This window comes from Chiloscyllium plagiosum, chromosome 28 (genome assembly GCF_004010195.1).
Source record: "Chiloscyllium plagiosum isolate BGI_BamShark_2017 chromosome 28, ASM401019v2, whole genome shotgun sequence".
NCBI classification, from domain to species: domain Eukaryota; kingdom Metazoa; phylum Chordata; class Chondrichthyes; order Orectolobiformes; family Hemiscylliidae; genus Chiloscyllium; species Chiloscyllium plagiosum.
Window position 1 is genome coordinate 7,696,308 of NC_057737.1, and position 23,574 is coordinate 7,719,881.

Consider the following 23,574-nt stretch of genomic DNA (forward strand, 5'->3'; position numbering starts at 1 on the left):
TTGTTCGGTTTTGGAACTGGTCCTCCTGGGAGCAGATGCGGTGGAGACGAAGGAATTGGGAATATGGGATGGCGTTTTTACAGGGGGCAGGGTGGGAGGAGGTGTAGTCTAGGTAGCTGTGGGAGTCGGTCGGTTTATAGTAAATGTCCATGAAATTAGCCAAAGATATTGATCTCTATTTTCTTTTTATCGGTTATTCACATCCTTCAGATTTATTCAGGAGCATAAAATCCATGAAAGAGCAAAATACATCAGGTCTATTGAAAGATGGGGCTTGATGAAACAAACAGCCTCCTAGAGTCCTATGCTTTTACTGGTACAACCTTCATGATGTATGCACAATTTTGTATTTACATAATTTGTACAAACTGTTCATTAAAGCTGATGTTTCAAAGCAGAAAAGGTGCAGAGAATGACATCAAAACAAGTTTCTGTTTGAATGTAAAAATAAAGCTCTTTCGTGGAATTACCCTGCAAAATAATAACTAATTGTTATTCACAAATTTGTGTTTGCAGAAGGCAAATACTAATTATTAAATTTTTGGGGAAAAAAATTAAAGACACAATTAAAACAGATTGAGCTCACTTACTTTGACTGGTAGGGGTTAAGGCAAGCAATGGGCACCACTTTGGTCTGCGATCCTGCAGAGCTGCTGGGTGGTCCCCTGATACCACTCGGCTTGCTTGATATCATGCTTTCAGATTTTGCTAGGGTGCTGTGTACTACAAGACATATTTTGCATATTAATACTCTTTGAAAAAAAAAACTTGATACTTTTATACAAGGCTCTGGGCTATTCTCGTGGTCGATTTTACAAACTCACATTCAACAAAATTAAAGTGCAGTAAATAGCTGAAAGACTTTAGCAAATTAAGTCTTCTCTTTTGAGATTTTTTCTTCATCATTATTTATTAATTAGAATAAACAGAGAGCTTTATAGCATAGGAAGTGGCCATTCAGCCAGTCATGAGGAGAAAGTGAGGACTGCAGATGCTGGAGATCAGAGTTGAAAAATGTGATGCTGGGAAAGCACAGCAGGTCAGGCAGCATCCGAGGAGCAGGAGAATTGACGTTTCAGCCAGTCATGCTGACAGTCTTTGACAGCACTCTGGTCACTCTCAATCTTGGCCTTTTTAAAAACTTGAAGATAAAATTCAAAGTGCTTTAAAGGAAAGAAATTGCACTCTCAAAAGCTATAGACCATTTGGCTTACAAGTGTTTAGAAAGAAACTCCAACATTTACACCTCCATTATATTGCAACCTTCATTCAGCATTGGATGTAGTGCTTGATTTAATATTATGTACAACTGTCTTTACACCATTCTTACCTGAAGCAGTATCAGATGCATAGCCATTTTGCATTGGTTTGGTTGCTGACTGATTGGCAAGAGCAGCTGATTGCTGTGCCTGACCTGCACAACAAAAATTTTTAAAATTCTGATAATCTTCACCAATTTAAATCAAAAACACAACATTCTCATAGCCTGCAAAGACTAATCATTTTTGATCTAACATATACTGCATTACCAATATTGACTTACTTTACGTTAAATGAAATTTATTAGAGACAGAAAGAATACACACAAGTCTAACCATAACATCATTCAATCAGATATGTTTCTTGAAATGCTGAGCTGCTTAAGTGCACAGTCGTACGTTACAGATAAAAGGAGATTTCAAGTTCGATCTTGATTCTGCATAAAGTTCGGTCACTCCAGGAAAGCTATAATTAGCCTTAGTATTCCTCGAATTGATTAGATTAGATTACTTACATTGTGGAAACAGGCCCTTCGGCCCAACAAGTCCGAAGAGCAACCCACCCTGACCCATTCCCCTACATTTACCCCTTCACCTAACACTACGGGCAATTTAACATGGCCAATTCACCTCACCTGCATATTTTTGGACTGAGAGAGGAAACCGGAGCACCTGGAGGAACACAGACACGGGGAGAATGTGCAAACTCCACGCAGACAGTTGCCTGAGACGGGAATTGAACCCAGGTCTCTGGCGCTGAGAGGCAGCAGTGCAAACCACTGGGCCACCGTGCCACCCACCGTTGCTTGTCATTTACATAAATGCCCTGGGCGAGGTAATTTAAGGATGGGTCAGTAAATTTGCAGATGACACTAAGGTCAGAAGAGTTGTGGATAGTGACGAAGGATGTTGTAGGTTGAGAGGCATAGATAAGCTGCAGAGCTGAACTGAGTTTGCAAATGGAGTTTCATGCAGAAAAAAAAAGAGTTGATTCACTTTGGAACGAGTAACAGGAACACAGAGTACTGGGAGAATGGAAAGATTCTTGGAAGTGTAGATGAGTTGAAGTTTAACTTCTGATCTTTGTCCTGCAAATGCCGCACAAACTATATGCGTGTAATTAGGGCAAGAATGGAATTATCGCATAAATAGCTTTCTGATACATAACTATCTGGGCTAGCCAGTTGGATGAAACATCAGAACATTCCCAGCTGGAGTCAGGGGGACTATATATAATGGCAGATATAACAAAAATTAAAACTGAACTCAAAAGATTTCTTTTTTTTAAAAATACATGCTCACCTCTAATAAAAATGTGAGAAAACATGACACTTGCCTTCATTGATTGGCACTGGATTACCAATTCTCCCATTCACCTGATCGGCTGGTTTGACAACTTTTAAGTCAACAATCACGACAGCACGCCTGGAAAAAGAACAAATGGGGCAGATCATTTAACCTCCTAATTTACTAATATTTTAATTCTGTAAATTTTATCACATCCCAGCAAGAGGAGAGATATTTCAATCTGCAGAAAGACTGAAATATTTGATCAGATTAAGTCTCTTATCAAATTAGAACTGGAGGATCATGAATTTTTAAAACGAAAATTGACAGTGAAATTGTAGATTTTTTCTACAGAAAATAATAAATAGCAATCTAATGGAATGGGTTTGCTGCATTGGAAACATGTCTGAACCTCACCTCACATTATCAGCAATATTAATGTGCTAGTTAAGCCTCCTTCATTCAACACTGATGTTAAACTCAACAATATCTAGTCTTAAAGAAAAATGTCCCAATGGTACTTCAATGCTCTACTTAAATACAGTTAAAAATCACAACACCAGGTTATAATCCAACAGGTTTATTTGGAAGCACTAGCTTTCAGAGCGCTGCTCCTTCATCACGTAGCTGTGGAGCAGAATTGTAAGGCACAATTTATAGCAAAAGATTAGTGTCATAACTGAAATGATATCTTGAACAAACCTACATTGCTGTTAAGTCTTTCATCTTTTAGAATGGTTTTGATTCATAAATATGTAAATCCTAGAACTTCTTTTAAGGCACATTCTCAAGATAACTTAAGGTTTTATAAACAAAAGTGGAATCTTAGCTCAGTGTATTAATGGTGTGCGGTTAGTTTGTCTGCATCCCAATCTTGAGTCAGACTAGTTCTATTTCCAAAGTAGGAATTTATAAAATATTACATGGATTGACTGCCTGCAGATTCTGGAAAAAAAAACACGCAATGTGACTTAAAAGAAGTTGTGGGATTTAATATTAATGAACTGAAACCTACAACCCATTCTAAAAAGATTAAAGATTTAACAGCAATCTAGGTTTGTTCAATATATCATTTCAGCTGTGACACTAATCTTTTGCTATAAATTCTGCATCTTATGATCCTTTTCCACAGGTACCCGATGAAGGAGCAGCATTCCAAAAGCTAGTGCTTCCAAATAAACCTGTTGGGACCATAACCTGGTGCTGTGTAATTTTTTAAACTTTGTCCATGCCAGTCCAACACCAGCACCTCCGCAGCATGGCTAGTTTTATGCACTTACCATACGCAATGGATCGTGTCCTTTTCGAGATTTTAACGTCGCTCGTCGACAAATGAATACCCCTATCTAGCAAAACCACAGCCAGATGATCTTAAGGGGACGGTATAAAACACAATCAGAATTTCAGCGAGGCAAGGGATGAGCTGAGGTTATCAACGGTTAGTCTAAATTACCACTCATCACTTGTGTGTAGCGTGCACTTTAATTATTTACCACCTCGAATTACCCACCACCCATTAACTAAGTGATCTAAAACAATACAAGTTTATTAATAAAATCTTAAAATTTAAAACTAATTAAAATCAAAATTATTTAAAACTATTTAAAACATTATTTAAAATTATTAAAATACCTAAAAACCTTATTAAAATGCGTCGATAGGAGATATTAAGAGCCCATAAAAATCCGTAGAAATTCAAGGGTCAAAGATAAAGTTAGGGTTGTGATATTCTATGCAAAAGATTTAAATTTCAAAATCCCGAGGTCTTTCATTAACTCGGTGTTCTTTTCGAACCACTTCCCTCTAGCTCCTATCACAAACTCATAAAAAGATATCTTTCCTCCACCAATGAGGTCCATTATCTCTTTTCCTAGCTGTTTATATTTATTTATCTTCTCTCCCCAAGCCGATTCAAGAGAGTTGATCTGAAGGTCCGTTCTAATAGTCACGACCACCAAAGTTTTCCGGCATCATCTTTAATTCGCGACTATATAATATATATATATATAAAAATAAAATATATATATGAGTCCACCCGTTCTTCCTAACAAACTTGACTAACTCTTCTGCGATCCTATTATGCCTTTTAATTCTCATGTTTTTGACGTAAGGGCACCACCCAGAAATATGAGCAAATGTTTCCAAAATATCATTACATCTTCTGCAATTCTTGATATTAAATGGCCTTCCATATGACAATGACGCCCGTGTTGGAAATAAATTTGTTCTCAGCAAGATCGAATTAATAATTTTGGACATCTTCATAAATTGTAGTTTTGTCAACCAGTTGTTGGATACATAATCATTCTTATAGTAATGAACACCTATCCCTTGACAGGGGAGGGCCATCTACCTCTGTACCTCTATAGATCTCCAATTAGTACTCTTAAACTCATCCATCTCGACTTCACTATCTTCCATGATAGTATCCTCTTCATCCAATCGCCGATTAATAGTCGGGTTCCAGATCTTTTTCAATACTTTTAATTTACTCAATTTGTGCATTTTCACAGCCACACTATCACCTTCAAACCGAAACGGTGCATACAAAATTTCGTCCTCGGATTTATGTAGCGTCCCATTATTCCAATTTTGATTATGAGGAAGTAAGGTTGACAGTCTGTTTAAAGCAAGGCCACCATCACGGAATTTGGCATATAACACTCCATCCGTGATGGATTGCGGGAGGTGTAAAATTTCTTTAACTGCGCTTTTGATAATATTGTCTAGTTTATTAAGATAATTAATAGAAACTTCTGATAAAATTAGATAATAATACAGCCTAGGAATAAAATAAGTTTTTAAAAGTTCTATTTTCTGTACTGGTTTTAAGGAGGATCATTTTAAATTTCCTATCCATATATCTAGTTGGCTTTCCCAGTCTAATTTACTTACTCCAATCCACGGATCTATCTTGGCACCTAAATATTTAGTGTTTCCTGGTTCTATAAATTGTATGATCCCATCATTTAACTTCCAATTAGTTCTATCATTATATATAACTGTCTTATTTCGACCTAAAGTAAAATCCTTTCGTTTTCTTTATATTTACCTCCATTCCCGTATTGTTACAAAATTTTTCCACCAATTTTAGATTGTAGACCATACCCTCATACGATTGACTAATTAATGCTATATCATCCGCGAATGCTAATGTCACGTAATGAAAGCTATTCCCATCTAACCCCAAAAATATTCCTTTCTGCTTCTCTTCGATGGTACTTATCAAAGGGTCCATTACAACATTAAAAAGAATCGGTGACAATGTATCACCTTGCTGGACTCTTAAAATTTCAATTTTTCCGGTTTTACACTTAAAACCTTCCACTTAAGTAAAATTATTCCCATGTAAATTTGTAATCAATTTAATAAACATTAAAGGGAGCTGGAGTCTTTTCAGAGCTGTTATAATTAGTTTAAGGCCTACTGTATCAAAAGCTTTTGCTAGATCCACAAAGGCTACCACTAAATCTCTCTTGTTCTTTTTAGCCCCATTAATAATATTTTCTAGGATTTTAATTTTCGCAAATATTCTGAGCATAATTGGCCCTATAGTTATTGGCTTCCAATTATTAATATCCCTTAACCCTTCTTCTTCGCTCACTTTGGGAATCAATACCGTTCTACTTATTTTCATTTGATCTGGTATTTTACCCGTTTTTATCCAAATAGTATATAATCTAGGAAGTAATGTATTATCTTTATTAAATATCTTAACTATCTCCCTCAGCGTTACCCCATCCGGCCCTGCAGCGGTTTTTACGTCCATCACCTTTACGGCTAAATTCACGTCCTCCACCGTCACAGGACCAGTCAGAATCCCACCTACCGATCCCTCCCCTTGACTTTTATATTTTGCAAAGCCTCTTAAGTTATTCTTATCATTCGGGTTAGTTAATCTCTCTTTATAATAATCTTCTAACTCTTCCTTACTAAGGGGACATTCACACCTAACTGGGGCCCCCATTAGGGTTCTTGCTTGGTACTGTCTCTTAGTTTTATATAAAACCTGCATTTCTTTAAATTTACCCTTCTTTTTACTATACCTTCATAGCTTTATTTTCCTTCCTATTCCTTCTTTGTCCACTATCCCTTTGCTTAAAACCTACTCGTTTAGCATGAGTTACCTTCTTACATGTACCATCTTCCTTATTCCTTCCTAATTTGTCCATTATCATATCCATAATGTTATCATGTTCCTTAATAATACCTTTATTCCTACCCATATCATCCTCAATTATTTTAATTAATTCTGTTAGTGACCTACCACTATAACCTAGATTCTCCATAGTATTATTATTCTCCTGATCACTCTGTTCATTCAATCTTTCTTCCTCCATTTCCCTATCACCAGGTCACGTTTCTCCATTTCATTATTGTCACTAATATTAAGGACACTTCTTGATCTATACCCTTATCATTATCGCGATTTTTACTCTTATTTAATAACCTCCTTTTATCAGAAATTTGTTTTGCAGTTTTAGAACCTATTTTCTCCGCGATAACTTTATTAACATTTTTACAGCCACTAAACTCTACTTCTAATTGTTGCAACTTTTCCACCTCTTCCTTAGACCATATTCCCCTCTTATTTCCCTCTCTATTTTCCAACTTCTTAATCTCTGTCTTTCCTTTTTTTCTCTTCTCATTTCTCAAGATGGGATGTACATGCCTTTCATGTTGCCCCAATCCGCTGGCTGTCTTAAATTTTAACGGGCATATTTCACACTGATATAATTTTTCTATCTCACCTTCTTTATTACTATTACTACTATTATCATCATTTTTAGTACACTTTGGATAGTGGCACGCTACTGCTTGATAATTCCCTTCCCACTCACATTTACTACACCTAATTTTCACTGATTTAATTCCTTTACATATCTTTAAGTGTTTCCTAAACATCCCCGTGGTGTTATAGATATTATTACAATAATTACATTTAAAATCTTCTATCGGGTACTTAATTATTAACTCTAATTTATCTGTTTCCCCAATTACCGCGTAAATAATCCTACCTTCATACCTCTCCTCATTGCTCTCTGATTCTCCATATCGACTAAAAACAAATGGCCCATTAAAATTCGAATTAAAAATCGCCCGGCTGTTAAATGAACCCGAATGTAGAGGGGCCTTCTTTAGATTAGATTAGATTACGTTACAGTGTGGAAACAGTCCACACCGACCCGCCGAAGCGCAACCCACCCATACCCCTACATTTACCCCTTACCTAACACTACAGGCAATTTAGCATGGCCAATTCATCTGACCTGCACATCTTTGGACTGTGGGAGGAAACCAGAGCTATACGCAGATACAGGGGGAGAACGTGCAAACTCCACACAGTCAGTCGCCTGAGGTGGGAATTGAACCCGGGTCTCTGGTGCTGTGAGGCAGCAGTGCTAACCACTGTGCCACCGTTCTCTATTAGTCTTTCTCTTCGAATTATGTCCTGATCATTCTGGACGATATTAACAACTTCCTCGTGCCTGCCCAAGGACAGCCTTGCCGGAATAATCCTTATAGTTTCATCCGTCTGAGTCGAGACGGATTGTCCAACCCATTTTTGGCTCATACATTTAGCGCACGGTGTCGCCAATAGCAACCATGCGGGGCAGTTATTTTCCCGGTCTCCCACCCAACCGGAAATTTTGGAATTGGCCATAATCGCCGCTGCCAAATTTGGTTTAAGTCAGACCGAAAGGTCACCAGCCGTCTCGTATCTTTTCTGAGGTTGTATTTGCCGGCCTGGTCCGAGTAATGCTCAAACAACGGAGAAAAACAATAAAATTGCCAGACGTATAGCACCAGTAAAACCAAGGTAAAACCAAAGATAAAATCGATGGTAAAACCACTGATAAGACCAGACTAAAACAACCTCTCAACAACTTAAAATTGCTTCCCCGTCAAAAGCTTCCTCGTACAGGCCGTTACCATTCTCAGCCACTGCAACAGATAACCTCACCATTATTGTTCTTGTGCACCACCCAACTATGAGTCAAAAAGTGTGGCAGTGGAAAAGCACAAAAGATCAGGGAACATCCGAGGAGCAGGAGAGTCCCAACTATTGTCAAGGTTATCAACTGATTTTGGGATTGGGCTTGTAATGCAGAAGTAGTGCACCTGACTCCAGATCAGAAGGCTGAATGTTGAAATTACAACCTGCTCAGAGATTTACTGCTCCTCAGTGGTAGTGCCCACACCTCTGAGTCAGAGTTCAAGCCCATCCTGTCCCAGAGGTGTGTGACAACAGGTTGAATAAAAAAACTTACTGAGCCTCAGAGTCCTAAATAATAAACACTCACGTGTTCTTTCTATAAAAATGTTCACTGACCTGATAGTTGACAACTATCTTTTATTCTATATCATCCATGCATTTCTGCCCCTACAACATTCCAACACTCTCCCACAAACAATGCTTCATGGGTCAACCATCCAAGTTCAGTCCAATCTTCAACACATGACTTAATCCAAATAATGATGCAAGTGAAATGCAGTAAGCTTTCCATTATAAATAAAAGCATAGGAACGTAAAATGATAAAAAGGTTGACAGGTTGGAAGATTCTTTTTTAAATTCAGAAAAAAAAGGAAACAAAACAGAGATGGATTGTGTACAAACTAGAATTCAGAAAGGACTTCACAGCCAATTAGCTTACAGCTAGATCTTAATTGGCAACTAAATACATACGAGCTAATCTGATTTCAGGACATGGTTCATCTTCAAGTAGTGTGACGTGAGGACAGGAGGGAACACATATACTCTTACTCTCATGTCTCTTTGGAAAGACTGTGTACCTGACACACACCACTCCTCAATATTGCACTGGGGTATTGGCCAAAACAGTTATTCAGGTTTCAAAGTTGGACTTCAACCCATAAACTTCGGACAAAGTAACAAGTATTATCATGGACCCAGACCGGACTGCTTGTAATTGGAGCGGAAGCATTGACTCTTATAGCATCTCAGAATTATTGAATATGTAAAAATCAAAGCCAAATATAAAGTGAGAATTTGACTACATTCATCCTTGATGGGTTCATTCGTCTTTTGGGTTAGCTTCCCGACAGGAATGTTTCAGATAAGATTTCATAAAGCCACTTAGTAAATGCTGTTTTGGATCATGCAGCAAGTTGCAGACACCATTGTTTTTCAGCATCATTCTGCATCAAGGCTAGTAAGGAACTTCAGTCCTTGATGTACATATTAAAACAACAAGAATAGATTCATAGGATATGCAGACTGACAGTTTACATTTAGGATCTTTGCTTTTCACTGATAGTCATGACTCACTATCCTCTATCTTTCTCATCAACTATTAGTTTAAAATTACAGATTTAAAATCAGGCTAGGGTTTGTTCTCAGCGCGTGGAATTATCTTTGGACTTTTCAGTACCCTTCACTTCTTTTCCTATAAATATGCAATGAGAAACAATGAAAAAGAATAAAAAAATACTACATTTTGCATAATATTGTAACATGATATATGCTAGGAAGATAGGTGATTAAATTGAACACACATCTAACAGACAGTCAAACCAGTAAATAATAGAAGCTTGCAGTATCAAATAAACAATGTAGAGCTAATCTTTACAGATTAGCTGGGTCAAGTACTATTTATGAAATGGGTTGTGACCGCCAAAAAAAGAAAGGACACTATAATTTTCTCATGTTTCAAATGGACCGCAGATCCAGCAAAAATTGCAGCGTATGTGAGAACAAGCAACATTGCCAACTTCAGCAAAAAAAAACTTGCTATACAGTGTAATCAATTTCCAAGGAAAGGACAGCACCTGTCTGCATAATAGTGGTTCCTTCAATCTAAAGTTATAATTCTCCACTACAAGATCACACCATTCCTTCATCAGAAGGTGGAATGCTCGCCAATGACCACAGAATGTTCAGCCCCATTCACTGTTGACAAAGCAACTCCTGTTTAAATGCAGCAAGACCTAAACAATCTCTAGATTTCAGCTGACAAATGGCAAATAACATTCACATCATGCAAGTGCCAGGCAATGATCATCTTCAAAAGAGAGAATCGAATCACACCCTCCTCCTTAAATTCAATGATTTTATCACTGCTGAATCCTCCACTATTACCATCCTGGTGGTTACCATTGACCATAAACAGAATTGGACTAACTATATCAATACTATGGGCGTAAAAGCAGGTCAGGGCAAGCAAAGACCACATCTACAACACACAAGCAATGTGATTGCATACTCCCTACTTGCCTGGATGAATGAAGTTCCAACACCACAAGTTTGACATCACCCAGGACAAAGCCGACACAACACCTGCAGACATTCATTTTCTCCAGCACTGATTGGTCAGTAGTAGTAGAATGTTGCCATCTACAAAGATGCACTGCAGAAATTCACCAAGCCCCAGAGAAGCATCTTCCAAACACACGTCCACCACCAACAGTAAGGACAAAGGCAGTGACAGCAGAGAACACCACCCATGCAACTTTCTCTCTATGGCACGCACCATTTTACAATTCCATCTGGAACAGCACTGTGGGATTTCCTAAATGAAATGGACGGCAGCAGTTCAAGAAAGTTGCTCACCACCATATTCTCAAGGGAAGTATACAGTGACTCAGCTAGCAAAACCTGGATTTATCTTGTTGGCAGCATTACTAACATGCAAGCAGCTTAATATCAGCTATGACAAAGCACTCCACTTGATTGTCACTTCATCATCTTCAATATTCACTTCCTTCAATACGGATGTACAATCACAGCAGTGTACACCATCTACAAGATGCACTCCAGTAAGTAGCTGTTAAAGTATCTATTTGAAGACTCGGCAAGATGGCGGCAATTCTGTAGAACTGCTGTGGATAGCTCTTCCCAACAGCCAAGGCATACCAGCGCTTTTTTGCCACCCCTGGCGAACTTGTGGTGGAATTATTAATTTAAAACCTTACAGAATACATATTTGTTAATATTTGGGAGTGGGGAGGATACCAAAGGGAAAAGGAGCAAGCAAACAGCAGCAGGGAGGACACTCCCCTGAAGCACTTACTACACCAGAGGCTGCAGCAGCCTCTCCTGAACCCCCTGGGGACCTGACAGACTCTCAGGAATTGGCTGCAGCGATGGAGAGACTTAACCTTGAAAGATGGGGCTGCGATTGAGGAAATCAGTGGGGAGATTCGTGCCCAGGTCCAACCTATCGCATCCATACTGCAGAAGCATGAGCAGGAGATCCAGGGCCTCGGGGAGAGGATGGAGATGGTGGAGGGTCGAACTAAGGCCTCGGAAGCTGCAATGGAGTCCTCATCCAGTCGGATCCAGGTGCTGGAGCGAGAGCGCGTGCCTTGCGAGACCATATCGATGACCTCTAAAATCGAGATTGGAGGATAAATCTCCGAATTGTCGGGCTCCCTGAAGATGAGGGAGGTGAGCAGCCAGTCAGCTTCTTTGAAGCTGGCTGCCAAACGTTTTTGGGCCTTTACGTCAAGTCCAGCAGGTTACAGATTGAAAGGGCGTATCGGGTTACAGTGCACAGATCAGGCCCAGTGCAGCACCCCCACTTGGTCCTAGTGCATTTCCATTCATATAAGGACAACCAAAAAGTCATAGAAGCTTCCAGATCTCTGGGAAAAGATCTGCAGGCACTACTGTACAAGGGGTCAAAAAATCATGTTTTTCCAGGATTTTTCAGCAGCTGTAATTCGAAAGAGGAAGCCCTTCGATGAAGTTAAAAAGAGGTTGAGGAACTGGGCATCCAGTACTCCATGAGATAACCTGCAGTACTTCATTTCAGCCACGAGGACTCAGTTTATACATTTGACTCGGCGGATGAGGCTAAAAACTTTGTAGACACTTTAAAATAGACGGATTGGCCTGAAGAATACGGTTAATGTTTGTTCTCTTTTCTATCTTTCCCCATGTTTTCCCTTCCTGTTTTATTCCTTTCTTTCTCCCTAATAATTTCCTTTTTGTAAAGGGGGAAAAAAGACTTTGGAATAAGTTGTTCCTTTTTTTTAAAAACTGGATTTTCTGATGGGAAATTTTGTGGACGTCCTTTGTGGGGTCTCCCTTTTTTTTGTTTGTTCCGCTTCTTTTAGTCACAAGTCGGGGTGATATGAAGCCAGGGATGGGTGGAATGCTCATCCTGACTTGGTCTTTTTTCTGTTGATTTAAGGATCATCTCCTTGTTTTTTTCTGGCCTAAGGCTGGGACACAGTCTGGGTTTGAAGGAGCTGTGAAGGAGGGGATAGATAGGGTGAGTGCCCCCTATGGGCTGGGGAAAGAGTCTTCCATTCAAAGTTTTATAGTTGGTTTTCTTTGTAGCAATAGTTGTTTATAGTTATGATAGAATCGTGGAACTATATATACAAAAACTACTCAGTCTTTATTTACTTATGCTCGGCACTTTGTAAGTAGGGCTCTCCCTCAGAAGGGTTCAAGGGTGTCTGAAAGGTGATACGGCTAATTGTCTTATTAAATGGTGCACCTGGAACATTAAGGGAAGTCATTTGCCTGTTGAAGGGAAAAAAGTGCTTTCTCGCCTGAAGAGGGAAAGGGTTGTTATCACTTTGTTGCAGGAAACCCATCTTGATGATGGGGAATACCTGAAGTTACAATGGCAGGGGTTATGACCAGGTATTCTTTTCATCCTTTACTACTAAAAGTAAGGAGTGGCGGTGCTTATCCAGAAAAATCTTCCATTCACATTATTAGAGCAGGTGAAAGATGAGCAGGGACGGTTTGTGATACTTAAAGCCCTGATAAATGTTATTTTAAACGTCTACTGTCCTTCGGCGCATCCCCTCAAATCTTTGATGAGTGCTTTCTCTAAGTTGAGTGCTTTTGGAACATGGCACATTATTATTGGGGGGGGGGGGGGGGGGNNTTCGCAGGCCAAGCAGGTGGTTGACTTATGCGAGGAGTTGGGGCTGGTGGATATTTGGAGATGTCACACGAGGATTGACCTCTTTCTGGCTCCTTTGGCCCTTCTGGATTCGATTATGGGTTGTAAAATTGGGAATATAGCTATCTCTGATCAGCGGCAGTATATTTGGAGGTTAAGGACAAGAGTGAAGGGCTAGGTTTGCAGCACTGGCTGTTAGACCCTTTTCTCCTTAAGGATTCCAAATTTGCGGAATATTTTTCGAAGGAGTTTTAGGAATTCTTGACTATCAACTCAGGCACGGCTAGTAGCAGTCTCCCATAGCATGGACGGACTAAGGCCTTTGCTAGGGGATTAGCTATTTCCTATTCAGTTTGCCGGAAAAGACAGGAGGAGGAACAGCAGCATCTACTTGAGACACAGTTGAGAGCCGCGGAAGCAGCAAATTTTGCACTGCCTACGGTGACTAAGCTACAACAGATCAAGGCCTTCGTCTGCCTTGAATTCAATATGGACGCAAAAAAAAAAACTTGCTTTTGTAAGACAGGTTCGGGATTTCATCCAGAAGACAACTACGCTTCTCACTAAGCCCTATACAGAGCGGTTGTTGCTACGTTGCACAAGCACCCTTTCAGTTAGTGCCCTGTATTGCCTGCTGGGTGGCAGGATATTAACCGGTTATGAGGGGTCTGGGAGCAGAGATCTCTTCTGAAACATAGGAGAACATATGGGAGAATACTCGAAAGATCTCAATCTGTAATAGGACATGCGCTACGCAGTTCAGAGTTCTGCACAGGGCTCATCTGGCACCAGACTGTCGGGCGAATTTTAAAAAAGGAGCATCTTCAATGTGCCCCAAATGTAAAATAAGTGTAGGTACTCTTACCCATTGCTTCTGGACATGCCACAGGCTGAGTGTTTACTGTGGCAGGAGAGATAGGGAGGGTATTGAGGACTGAAGTCAAAGTAGACCCAATATCTCTCCACTTAGGTTTACCGAATTTACCATCTTTAGACGAGCATGGGAAGAAACTATTTAATATTCTTGCATACTGTGCATTGAAGAATATGCTGATGAATTGGGTGTCTGAGAACCCGCCGGGCTTGCTGGGATGGCAGAAATTAATTATGGAGCACATTCCCTTGGACTTTTTTTTTTTTACAAACATGATGCACCACACAACAGACCATTTTTTAAGAAATGGCAGCCCTACTTGAGTTATTTGGAAACAGATTTGTCAATTGTCTTAACTAGAGCGTTTGTTTAAGCAGGGTGGTTAGGTTTGTCAAGCCCTGGGCCCTGGAGAGGGGTCTCCTGAGTTAATACGGGTATGTATAGAATGCTCCCATTCCTCTGTTTGGTGTTTTTTTTTTGGTGTTGCTTTGCAGCATGTTAGGGTTTGCTTTGTATTAGAGGATAGGTTAATAGTTAGGAGACAGTACTTGTATTGTAATGTGTGGTTTTTTTCTTATTATATTGATATTTGTTATTGATTGTATTTTTTAATAATTTTATATGTTAAAATATTTACTAATAAACATATTTACAAAAAAATAAAGGATCTATTTGAGACAGCTCAGGGAATCCCTAATGGACTCAACCTGTAAGCCTCTCTTGGGTCATCCCAGAGATTGCAGTCTGTGGTAGTCTGGACAATAAAAAATTGTTACAGACAGTTTAATTTAAATTATTACTTTTATTTACCAATGGCAATGTTACACTGTAACATAAATCCTTACAAGCCAGACTTGAGCTAAGGTTTGAAAACCATGAGCATATTAGCACTGCCAGCCCTTACCCCGAAGTGCTCTCTCAGACTACTCCACTTATTGCTGCAAACAAGATGTCTTTATACAAAGATTGGTATGGAGATTACAAAAAACACATGTCCTTAAATCAGAGGAATAAAATGGCAAAAGTTTGTAGAAGAGAAACTAATAGATCGGTCTGAGCACTCTTGACTAATTAAGCTACATGCTCAAAGTGAGAAACCCTGATTAAGCCAAACCAAATGGCCAATTGTCTTGGCTAGATAAGCATCCCTTTGAACAGTACATCATAATGAGATAGTCTAAACTGTGTGGAAAAGGTCATGAGGTAACTTCGCTCAGCTAAAATAACCAATATCATAGTCTTTTTTAAAATGCCATTTTAAAAAAGACAATCATCTTGCATCCTCAAAATGAAAATTAAATTCAGAACATTCCCAGATCTCGAACTCCAGGGAACAATGTACAAACATTCAATCCATGACAGCAAGTGTATACTCAAATCAGACCACAAAGAGTTAACCTTTCCACCAGCTTCTGTCCTGTCTCTCCCCCCCTCTCTCATACTCACGCATGAACATCTTCCAACTTTCTTACTATTTCAGTTTTAGCCTTTGTGTTTTCCTAACTTGTAATAGTAATGAGACTTTCACATTCCAGAAATTAGGGAGCTGAGCTTGATAAATTCAAATCTGCTCAATGTGATATACATGAAAATGTATTAGGATTGTTCCATAACATGCATATTCTACTCAGCTTATTAAATTACAAATTATTTTCCTACTGAGTATGAGTTTTAAGAGTAAGCAATACAAACTAGAAATTCAATTATGAAAAGTATGGTGCTGGAAAAGCAGAGCAGGCCAGGCAGCATCCGAGGAGCAGGAGAATCGACATTTCGGGCATAAGCCCTTCTTCAGTTATCAGTTATCCAACCTCCAAATGTAAAATATGCGCAGGTCCCAGCCCTCTGGGTTAAAAGGAAATACTGTCACTCGTTCCACAAGTGAACAAATGTTATCACCTTATTTACACCGTTCCACTGACACCAAGAACAGATACCCTTAATTCTTCTGAACAAATGCATCAAGGAAAATGCAATTGACAAGGTGGCTAGTCTCTGGGCGTGTTGTGTCTTCTAGTTTAAGTCTGTGTAGGAACTGGCAGACTGTGCTTATCGGGTACCAGATATGGATGTTGGAGGTAAGAGTCAAGATTAGAGTGGTGCTGGAAAAACACAGCAGGTCAGGCAGCATCTGGAGGAGGAAAATCAACGGTTCAGGCAAAAGCTGATGAAGGGCTTTAGCCCAAAACGTCGATTTACCTGCTCCTCGACTGTGCTTATCGGGTACCAGATATGGATGTTGGAGGTAAGAGTCAAGATTAGAGTGGTGCTGGAAAAACACAGCAGGTCAGGCAGCATCTGAGGAGGAAAATCAACGGTTCAGGCAAATGCTGATGAAGGGCTTTAGCCCGAAACGTCGATTTACCTGCTCCTCGGATGCTGCCTGACCTGCTGGGCTTTTCCAGCACCACTCTTATCGGGTACCAGTTGTTCCAGCCTTACATTAAAGACATCTCAGAGATGATGACGAGACCACTCAGACTCCCAGGCATCATGGCAGCCCACAAACTTACCACCACATTGAAACAGTTCCTGATGAATTTAAAAGGAACCTGTACCAACGAACAGAACAGACGTCATATACAAAATATCCTGCAAGGACTGTAATAAACATTACATTGGACAGACACGCAGGAAACTAGCCACCAGGATACGTGAGCAACAACTAGCCACCAAAAGACATGACCAACTATCACTAGATACACACAAAGAGGAACACCAGTTCGATTGGTGCCCTGCCTTATTTCTTGGGAACTGGTGTTCCTCTTGGGAATTAAGGCAGGGCAGGTGATTGAGATGTCAGTGGGGAGCACTTTGGGGCTCGATTTGTTTTAAAATAGTGATGGGAAAGGGTAGACTGGATCTAAAAGTTGAAGTTCGAAATTGGAAGACGGCCAACTTTGACTGAATTAGGCTAGAACTTTCAAAAGCTAATTGGGTGCAGATGTTCACAGGTAAAGGGACGACTGGAAAATTGGAAGCCTTTAGAAATTAGATAACAAGGGTCCAGAGAGAGTATATTCCTGTTAGGAGGAAAAGGAAAGACTGGTAGGTATAGAGAATGCTGGATGACTAAAGAAATTGAGGGTTTGGTTAAGAAAAAGAAGGAAGCATATGTAAGGTATAGACAGGATAGATTGAGTGAATCCTTAGAAGGGTATAAAAGGAAGGACGAGGAGTATATGTAAAAGGGAAATCAGGAGGGCAAAAAGGGGACATGAGATAGCTTTGGCAAATAGAATTAAGGAGAATCCAAAGGGCTTTTACAAATACATTAAGGACAAAAGGGTAACTCGGGATAGAATAGGGCCCCTCAAAGATCAACAAGGCAGCCTTCGTGCGGAGACGGAGGAGATGGGGAGATACTAAATAAGTATTTTGGATCAGTGTTTACTATAGAGATGAACATGGAAGATATAGGATGTGGGGAAATAGATGGCGATGCTGAAAAACACCCATATTACAGAAGAGGAAGTGCTGGATGTCTTGAAATGTATAGAGATGGATAAATCCTCAGGACCTGATCAGGTGTACCTGAGAACTCTGTGGGAAGCTAGGGAAGTGATTGCTGGACCTCTTGCTGAAATATTTGTATCATCATTAACAGGTGAGGTGCGGGAAGACTGGAAGTTGGCCAACATGGCGCCACTGTTTAAGAAGGGTGGTAAAGACAATTCAAGAAACTAAAAACCAGTGAGCCTGAGGTCGATGGCGGGCAAGTTGTCGGAGGGAATCCTGAGGGACAGGAGGTACACATATTTGGAAAGGGAATGAATGATTAGGGATAGTCAACATGGCTTTGTCTCACAAACTTGGTTGAGATTTTTTGCAGTAGTAACAAAGGATTGATGAGAGCAGATTGGCAGATGTGATCTATATGGACTTCAGTAAGGCATTCAACAAGGTTCTCCAAGGGAGACTGGTTAGCAAGGTTAGATATCACAGAATACAGGGAGAACTAGCCATTAGGATACAGAACTGGCTCAAAGATAGAAGACAGAGGGTGAAGGTGGAGGGTTGTTTTTCAGACTGGAGGCCTGTGACCAGTGGAGTGCCACAAGGATCAATGCTGGGTCCTCTACTTTTTGTCATTTACATAAATGATTTGGATGTAAGCATAAGAGGTACAGTTAGTAAGTTTGCAGATGACACCAAAATTGGAGGTGTAGTGGACAGCAGGTAAGGTCCTAGGGAGTGTTGCTGAACAAAGAGACTTTGGAGTGCAGGTACATAGCTCCTTGAAAGTGGAGTCACGGTAGATAGGGTAGTGAAGGCAGCGTTTGGTATGCTTTCCTTTATTGGTCAGAGTATTGAGTACAGGAGTTGGGAGGCCATGTTGCGGCTGTACAGGACATTGATTAGGCCACTGTTGGAATATTGCATGCAATTCTTTCCGATAGGAAGGAGACCAGATGTTGTGAAACTTGAAAGGGTTCAGAAAAGATTTACAAGGATGTTGCCAGGGTTGGAGGATTTGAGTTACAGGGAGAGGCTGAACAGGCTGGGGCTGTTTTCCCTGGAGCGTCGGAGGCTGAGAGGTGACCTTAGAGGGTTTATAAAATTATGAGGGGCGTGGATAGGATAAATAGGCAAAGTCTTTTCCCTGGGGTCGGGAGTCCAGAACTAGAGGGCATAGGTTTAGGGTGAGAGGGGAAAAATAAAAAAAAAAAAGAGACCTAAGGGGCAAGGTTTTCAGGCAGAGGGTGGTACGGGTATGGAATGAGCTGCCAGAGGATGTGGTGGAGGCTGGTACAATTGCAACATTTAAGAGGCATTTGGATGGGTATATAAATAGGAAGTTTTTGGAGGGATATGGGCCAGGTGCTGGCAAATGGGACTAGACTAGATTAGGATATCGGGTCAGCATGGACACGGTGGACTGAAGGCTCGGTTTCCGTGCTGTACATCTCTATGACTATTACTGGGACAATATATCCTGGGACAGACCAAACAAAGACACGCACGGGAATTCCTAGAGGCCTGGCATTCAAACCGGAACTCCACTAACAAATATCGATTTGGACCCCATTTACCAACCTCTCAGACAAAGAACCAGAAGTGACATCACCCACCACAACAGACTAAGACAGATAAATAGCAAGCAGGACAAAACACCAGCGCTTCAGAGGCTCACTGATGTTACCTATCATGGTGATGAAACGTCAGAGAACTAATCTACCAGCAAACCTACAAACTGATTTAAATTAATTGGCAAAAGAAGCAAAAGTGACAAAAAAACTAGTCACTCAATGTGTGGAACGGTTAAGTTCTGCCACATATTGCTCAAGTGAAGTATTCAATAGGGAACTAAACCGTTATCCAAAAAGGAATATACAAAATTGTGTGGAGGACAGGGGAATGGCACAAGGTGAATTGCACATCTGCAGAGATGGTGCAGACACAATGAGGTAAACGACTTCCTTCTGCATTTGTGGGCGGCACGGTGGCACAGTGGTTAGCACTGCTGCTTCACAGCGCCAGAGACCCGGGTTCAATTCCCGCCTCAGGCGACTGTGTGTGGAGTTTGCACGTTCTCCCCGTGTCTGCGTGGGTTTCCTCTGGGTGCTCCGGTTTCCTCCCACAGTCCAAAGATGTGCAGGTCAGGTGAATTGGCCATGCTAAATTGCCCGTAGTGTTAGGTAAGGGGTAAATGTAGGGGTATGGGTGAGCCCCCGCTTCGGGGGGGTGGTGTGGACTTGATGGGTCGAAGGGCCTGTTTCCACACTAAGTAATCTAATCTAATTCTGAGCTAAAGTTCATTTTTGGTGCACAGATTAAGACTGGGAGGGCACTGGGGAGTACTTCTGCCCACTTCTCTGAATTCTTCCAATCTTTCAGATCCACCTGAGGGGTCAGATCCAGCTCAAGTTTATTGTTTTGGCCAACAGATGGTGCCTCCAATAAGCACATAATTCCATCAGTCTACACAGGACTGTCAGCCTAGTTTGCCTTCAAGTCTCTGAATTGAGACTTTAAAGTCACAACTAATAACCAATTTGATGGTGAGTATTTTACCACCGTGCTTGCTTTGGGACTTAGAGAATAAGATGGTACACACTTGCAAGTTCTATCAATCCTAATCTTGGATTCTCGATCCATATGCATTGTCCTTGCCATTCTTTTCCTTGTTACTGCACATGGAACGAGACATTAAGCATATTTGCCACTCATGCTCCAATTTTCTCGTCCAGCCAAAGCAAGATGCCCTTACTATACTGGAATTATTTTAACATTTAAGCAACAAAGTAATTTTCATACCTTCCATCCTTCATTGTATTACAGATGAACCGGTTGATCTGGCAGACACAGTTTACTGCAATAAGACCCTCATCTCCCATGTAATTCAGCTGAGTTGCAAGCAGGAAAGCTAAAATAAGTAGTAGTTTAGGTTAAATCCAGTTTGCCACCTATTTGTATCTTAATATCTTAACACAAAGAATAAGAAGTGACCTCATTGAAACATATAAGATTCTTCAGGATCCTGACTGGTTATGTGCAAAAAAGCAGTTTCCTCTTTTCGGAAAAGTCTTGGAGCAGAGGGCATATTTTCATTATAAAAGGGTGACAATGTAAGTGAGAGAAATTTCTTCACTTAGAGGATACTGAACCTGTGAAAGTCCATATAGCAGAGGACTGTAGAGGCTGGGTCATAAGTACATTCAAGGCTAGGACAGGCATTTTTTAAAAAATCAGTAAGGGAATCAAGCTTCATTCGGAAAAGGCAGGAAAAATCAAATTGAGAGTTATCAAATCAGCCACTGTCTTACTGAGTAGCAGAGCAAATTTGATGGCCTGAAAGGCCTGCTTCTGCATGTATGTCTTACAGTCTTATATTTTATATAGCACTTTTAAAAAGTCATGGAATATTCTAGAGCACTCCATTGGAACATTAAGTAAAACTGAGCCCATAACGAGATATTAGATCAAATGACTGAATGCTTTGTCAAAAATGTAGGTTTCAAGAAGTGTCTTAAAAGGTGGGGAGCAAGAAAGACGTATAGAGAGGAAATTCTAGAGCTCAGGCTCCAGTAATTGGAGGCAAGGTCACCAATCATGGAACAATTATGAATGGAAAACGTCCAAACTGCAGGTTCATAGCTCCTTGAAAGTGGAGTCGCAGGTAGATAGGATCCTGAAGGCAGCGTTTGGTATGCTTTCCTTTATTGGTCAGAGTATTGAGTACAGGAGTTAGGTGGTCATGTTGAGGCTGTACAGGACACTGGTTAGGCCACTGTTGGAATATTGCATGCAGTTCTGGTCTCCTTCCTGTCAGAAAGATGTGGTGAAACTTGAAAGGGCTCAGAAAAGGTTTACAAGGATGTTGCCAGGGTTGGAGGATCGGCGCTACAGGGAGAGGCTGAACAGGCTGGGGCTGTTTTCCCTGGAGCGTCGGACGCTGAGGGGTGACCTTATAGAGGTTTACAAAATTATGAGGGGCATGGATAGGATAAATAGACAAAGTCTTTTCCCTGGGGTTGGGGAGTCCAGAACTGGAGGGCATAGGTTTAGGGTGAGAGGGGAAAGACATATAAAAAAAAGGAGACCAAAGGGGCAACTTTTTCACACAGAGGGTGGTAAGTGTATGGAATGAGCTGCCAGAGGATGTGGAGGAGGCTGGTACAATTGCAACATTTAAGAGGCATTTGGATGGGTATATGAATAGGAAGGGTTTGGAGGGATATGGGCCGGGTGCTGGCAGGTGGGACTAGATTGGATTGGGATATCTGATCAGCATGGATGGGTTAGACTGAAGGGTCTGTTTCCATGCTGTACATCTCTATGACTCTATAATTAAAACTTACAATCCCCTCTTGGAGGGTGTGGGACAAGAGGAGATTAAAGATGGAGAGATGCAAAGACAGGGAGGTTTTGGAAAACAAGGAGGAGAATATTGTGCAAAAGTTGACACCTCAGCAAGGGTTATAGTTCAGGGCTACTTCTGAACTCTTAACCAATTCATCAACTGCTAATTAACATTCTAAGCAATATTGTATTGTGATTGTCATTAGAAAATTGGATAACAAGTCCACAGTTTGACAATTTTCCCATAATGCATTCTTGTTTTCGCTGATAAAAGTCAAAGAAATCCAGTATCATGGAGCATTTCAATTGTGAAGTTGGTTTCACTCATACACTGGAGTGATCACCTTCAAATATTTCTTTAGAGTCTTGCAGAGCCACTGTTTGCCAACTAAAAAGGCTTGCAATAGCAACAGTTTGCATTAAAAACAGAAAATGGTTTAAAAAAAATCTCAGCTTAGGCACCAGGAAAGAGAAACAGAAGTGTTTCAGGGATTCCACATTGCTCTCACATTGAGATTTCTATCCCCTGTCTATTGCACTTTCCAGTGAGGCTCCAGGTAAGCTTCAGGAATAGTATCTTATCACTCAATTAGATATTTGACAGCCTTATGAATTCAACACAGAGTTCAATGTGCCCGGATCAAAATTTATTCCCCATTTGGTTTTCTTTTATACTGCTTGTGCTGTGTTATAAGCATATTCAAGATTGAGATTTTTAATCATGAAGGTTATGGGAATAAGACAGAAAAGCAGATTGGAGGGACAGATCTGCCTCCATCTCAATGAATGGTGGAGCAGACTTTATGGGCCAAATGGCCTATTTCTACCATCTTAGGCTTTTTTTTCTTTCAGCAAGCAGATGTGAGCATAAGAGGTATAGTTAGTAAGTTTGCAGATGACACCAAAATTGGAGAAGTAGTGGACAGCGAAGGTTACCTCAGATTACAATGGGATGCTGAGAAGATGGGCCAATGAATGGCAGATGGAATTTAATTTAGATAAATGAGAGGTGCTGCATTTTGGAAGAGCAAATCCTAGCAGGACTTATACACCTAATGGTAAGGTCTGAGGGAGTGTTGCTGAACAAAGAGACCTTGGAGTGCAGGTTCATAGCACCTTGAAAGTGGAGTCACATGTAGATAGGATAGTAAGGAGGCATTTGGTATGCTTTCCTTTATTGGACAGAGTGTTGAGTACAGGAGTTGGGAGGTCATGTTGTGGCTGTACAGAACATTGATTAGGCCACTGTTGGAATATTACATGCAATCCTGGTCTCCTTCCGGTCGGAAGGATGTTGTGAAACTTGAAAGGGTTCAGAAAAGATTTATAAGGGTGTTGCCAGGGTTGGAGGACTTGAGCTAGAGGGAGAGGTTGAATAGACTAGGGCTGTTTTCCCTATAGTATCAGAGGCTGAGGGGTGACCTTAGGGGTTTATAAAATCATGAGGGGCCTGGATAGGGTAAA

The 23,574-nt window shown here is 40.6% G+C and overlaps 1 protein-coding gene across 1 annotated transcript in view; it reads right to left on the bottom strand.

Annotated features, from left to right (window-relative positions):
- rpa1 (replication protein A1) overlaps positions 1–23,574 on the bottom strand; it is a 99,022-nt gene that overhangs the window by 63,842 nt on the left and 11,606 nt on the right. Inside the window, exons 4-7 of the mRNA XM_043718171.1 lie at positions 20,566–20,674; positions 2,596–2,684; positions 1,331–1,414; positions 591–723 (exon numbers count right to left, since the gene is read on the bottom strand). Of these exons, the coding sequence (XP_043574106.1) occupies positions 591–723; positions 1,331–1,414; positions 2,596–2,684; positions 20,566–20,674 (415 nt within the window). The remainder of the gene's footprint in view (positions 1–590; positions 724–1,330; positions 1,415–2,595; positions 2,685–20,565; positions 20,675–23,574) is intronic.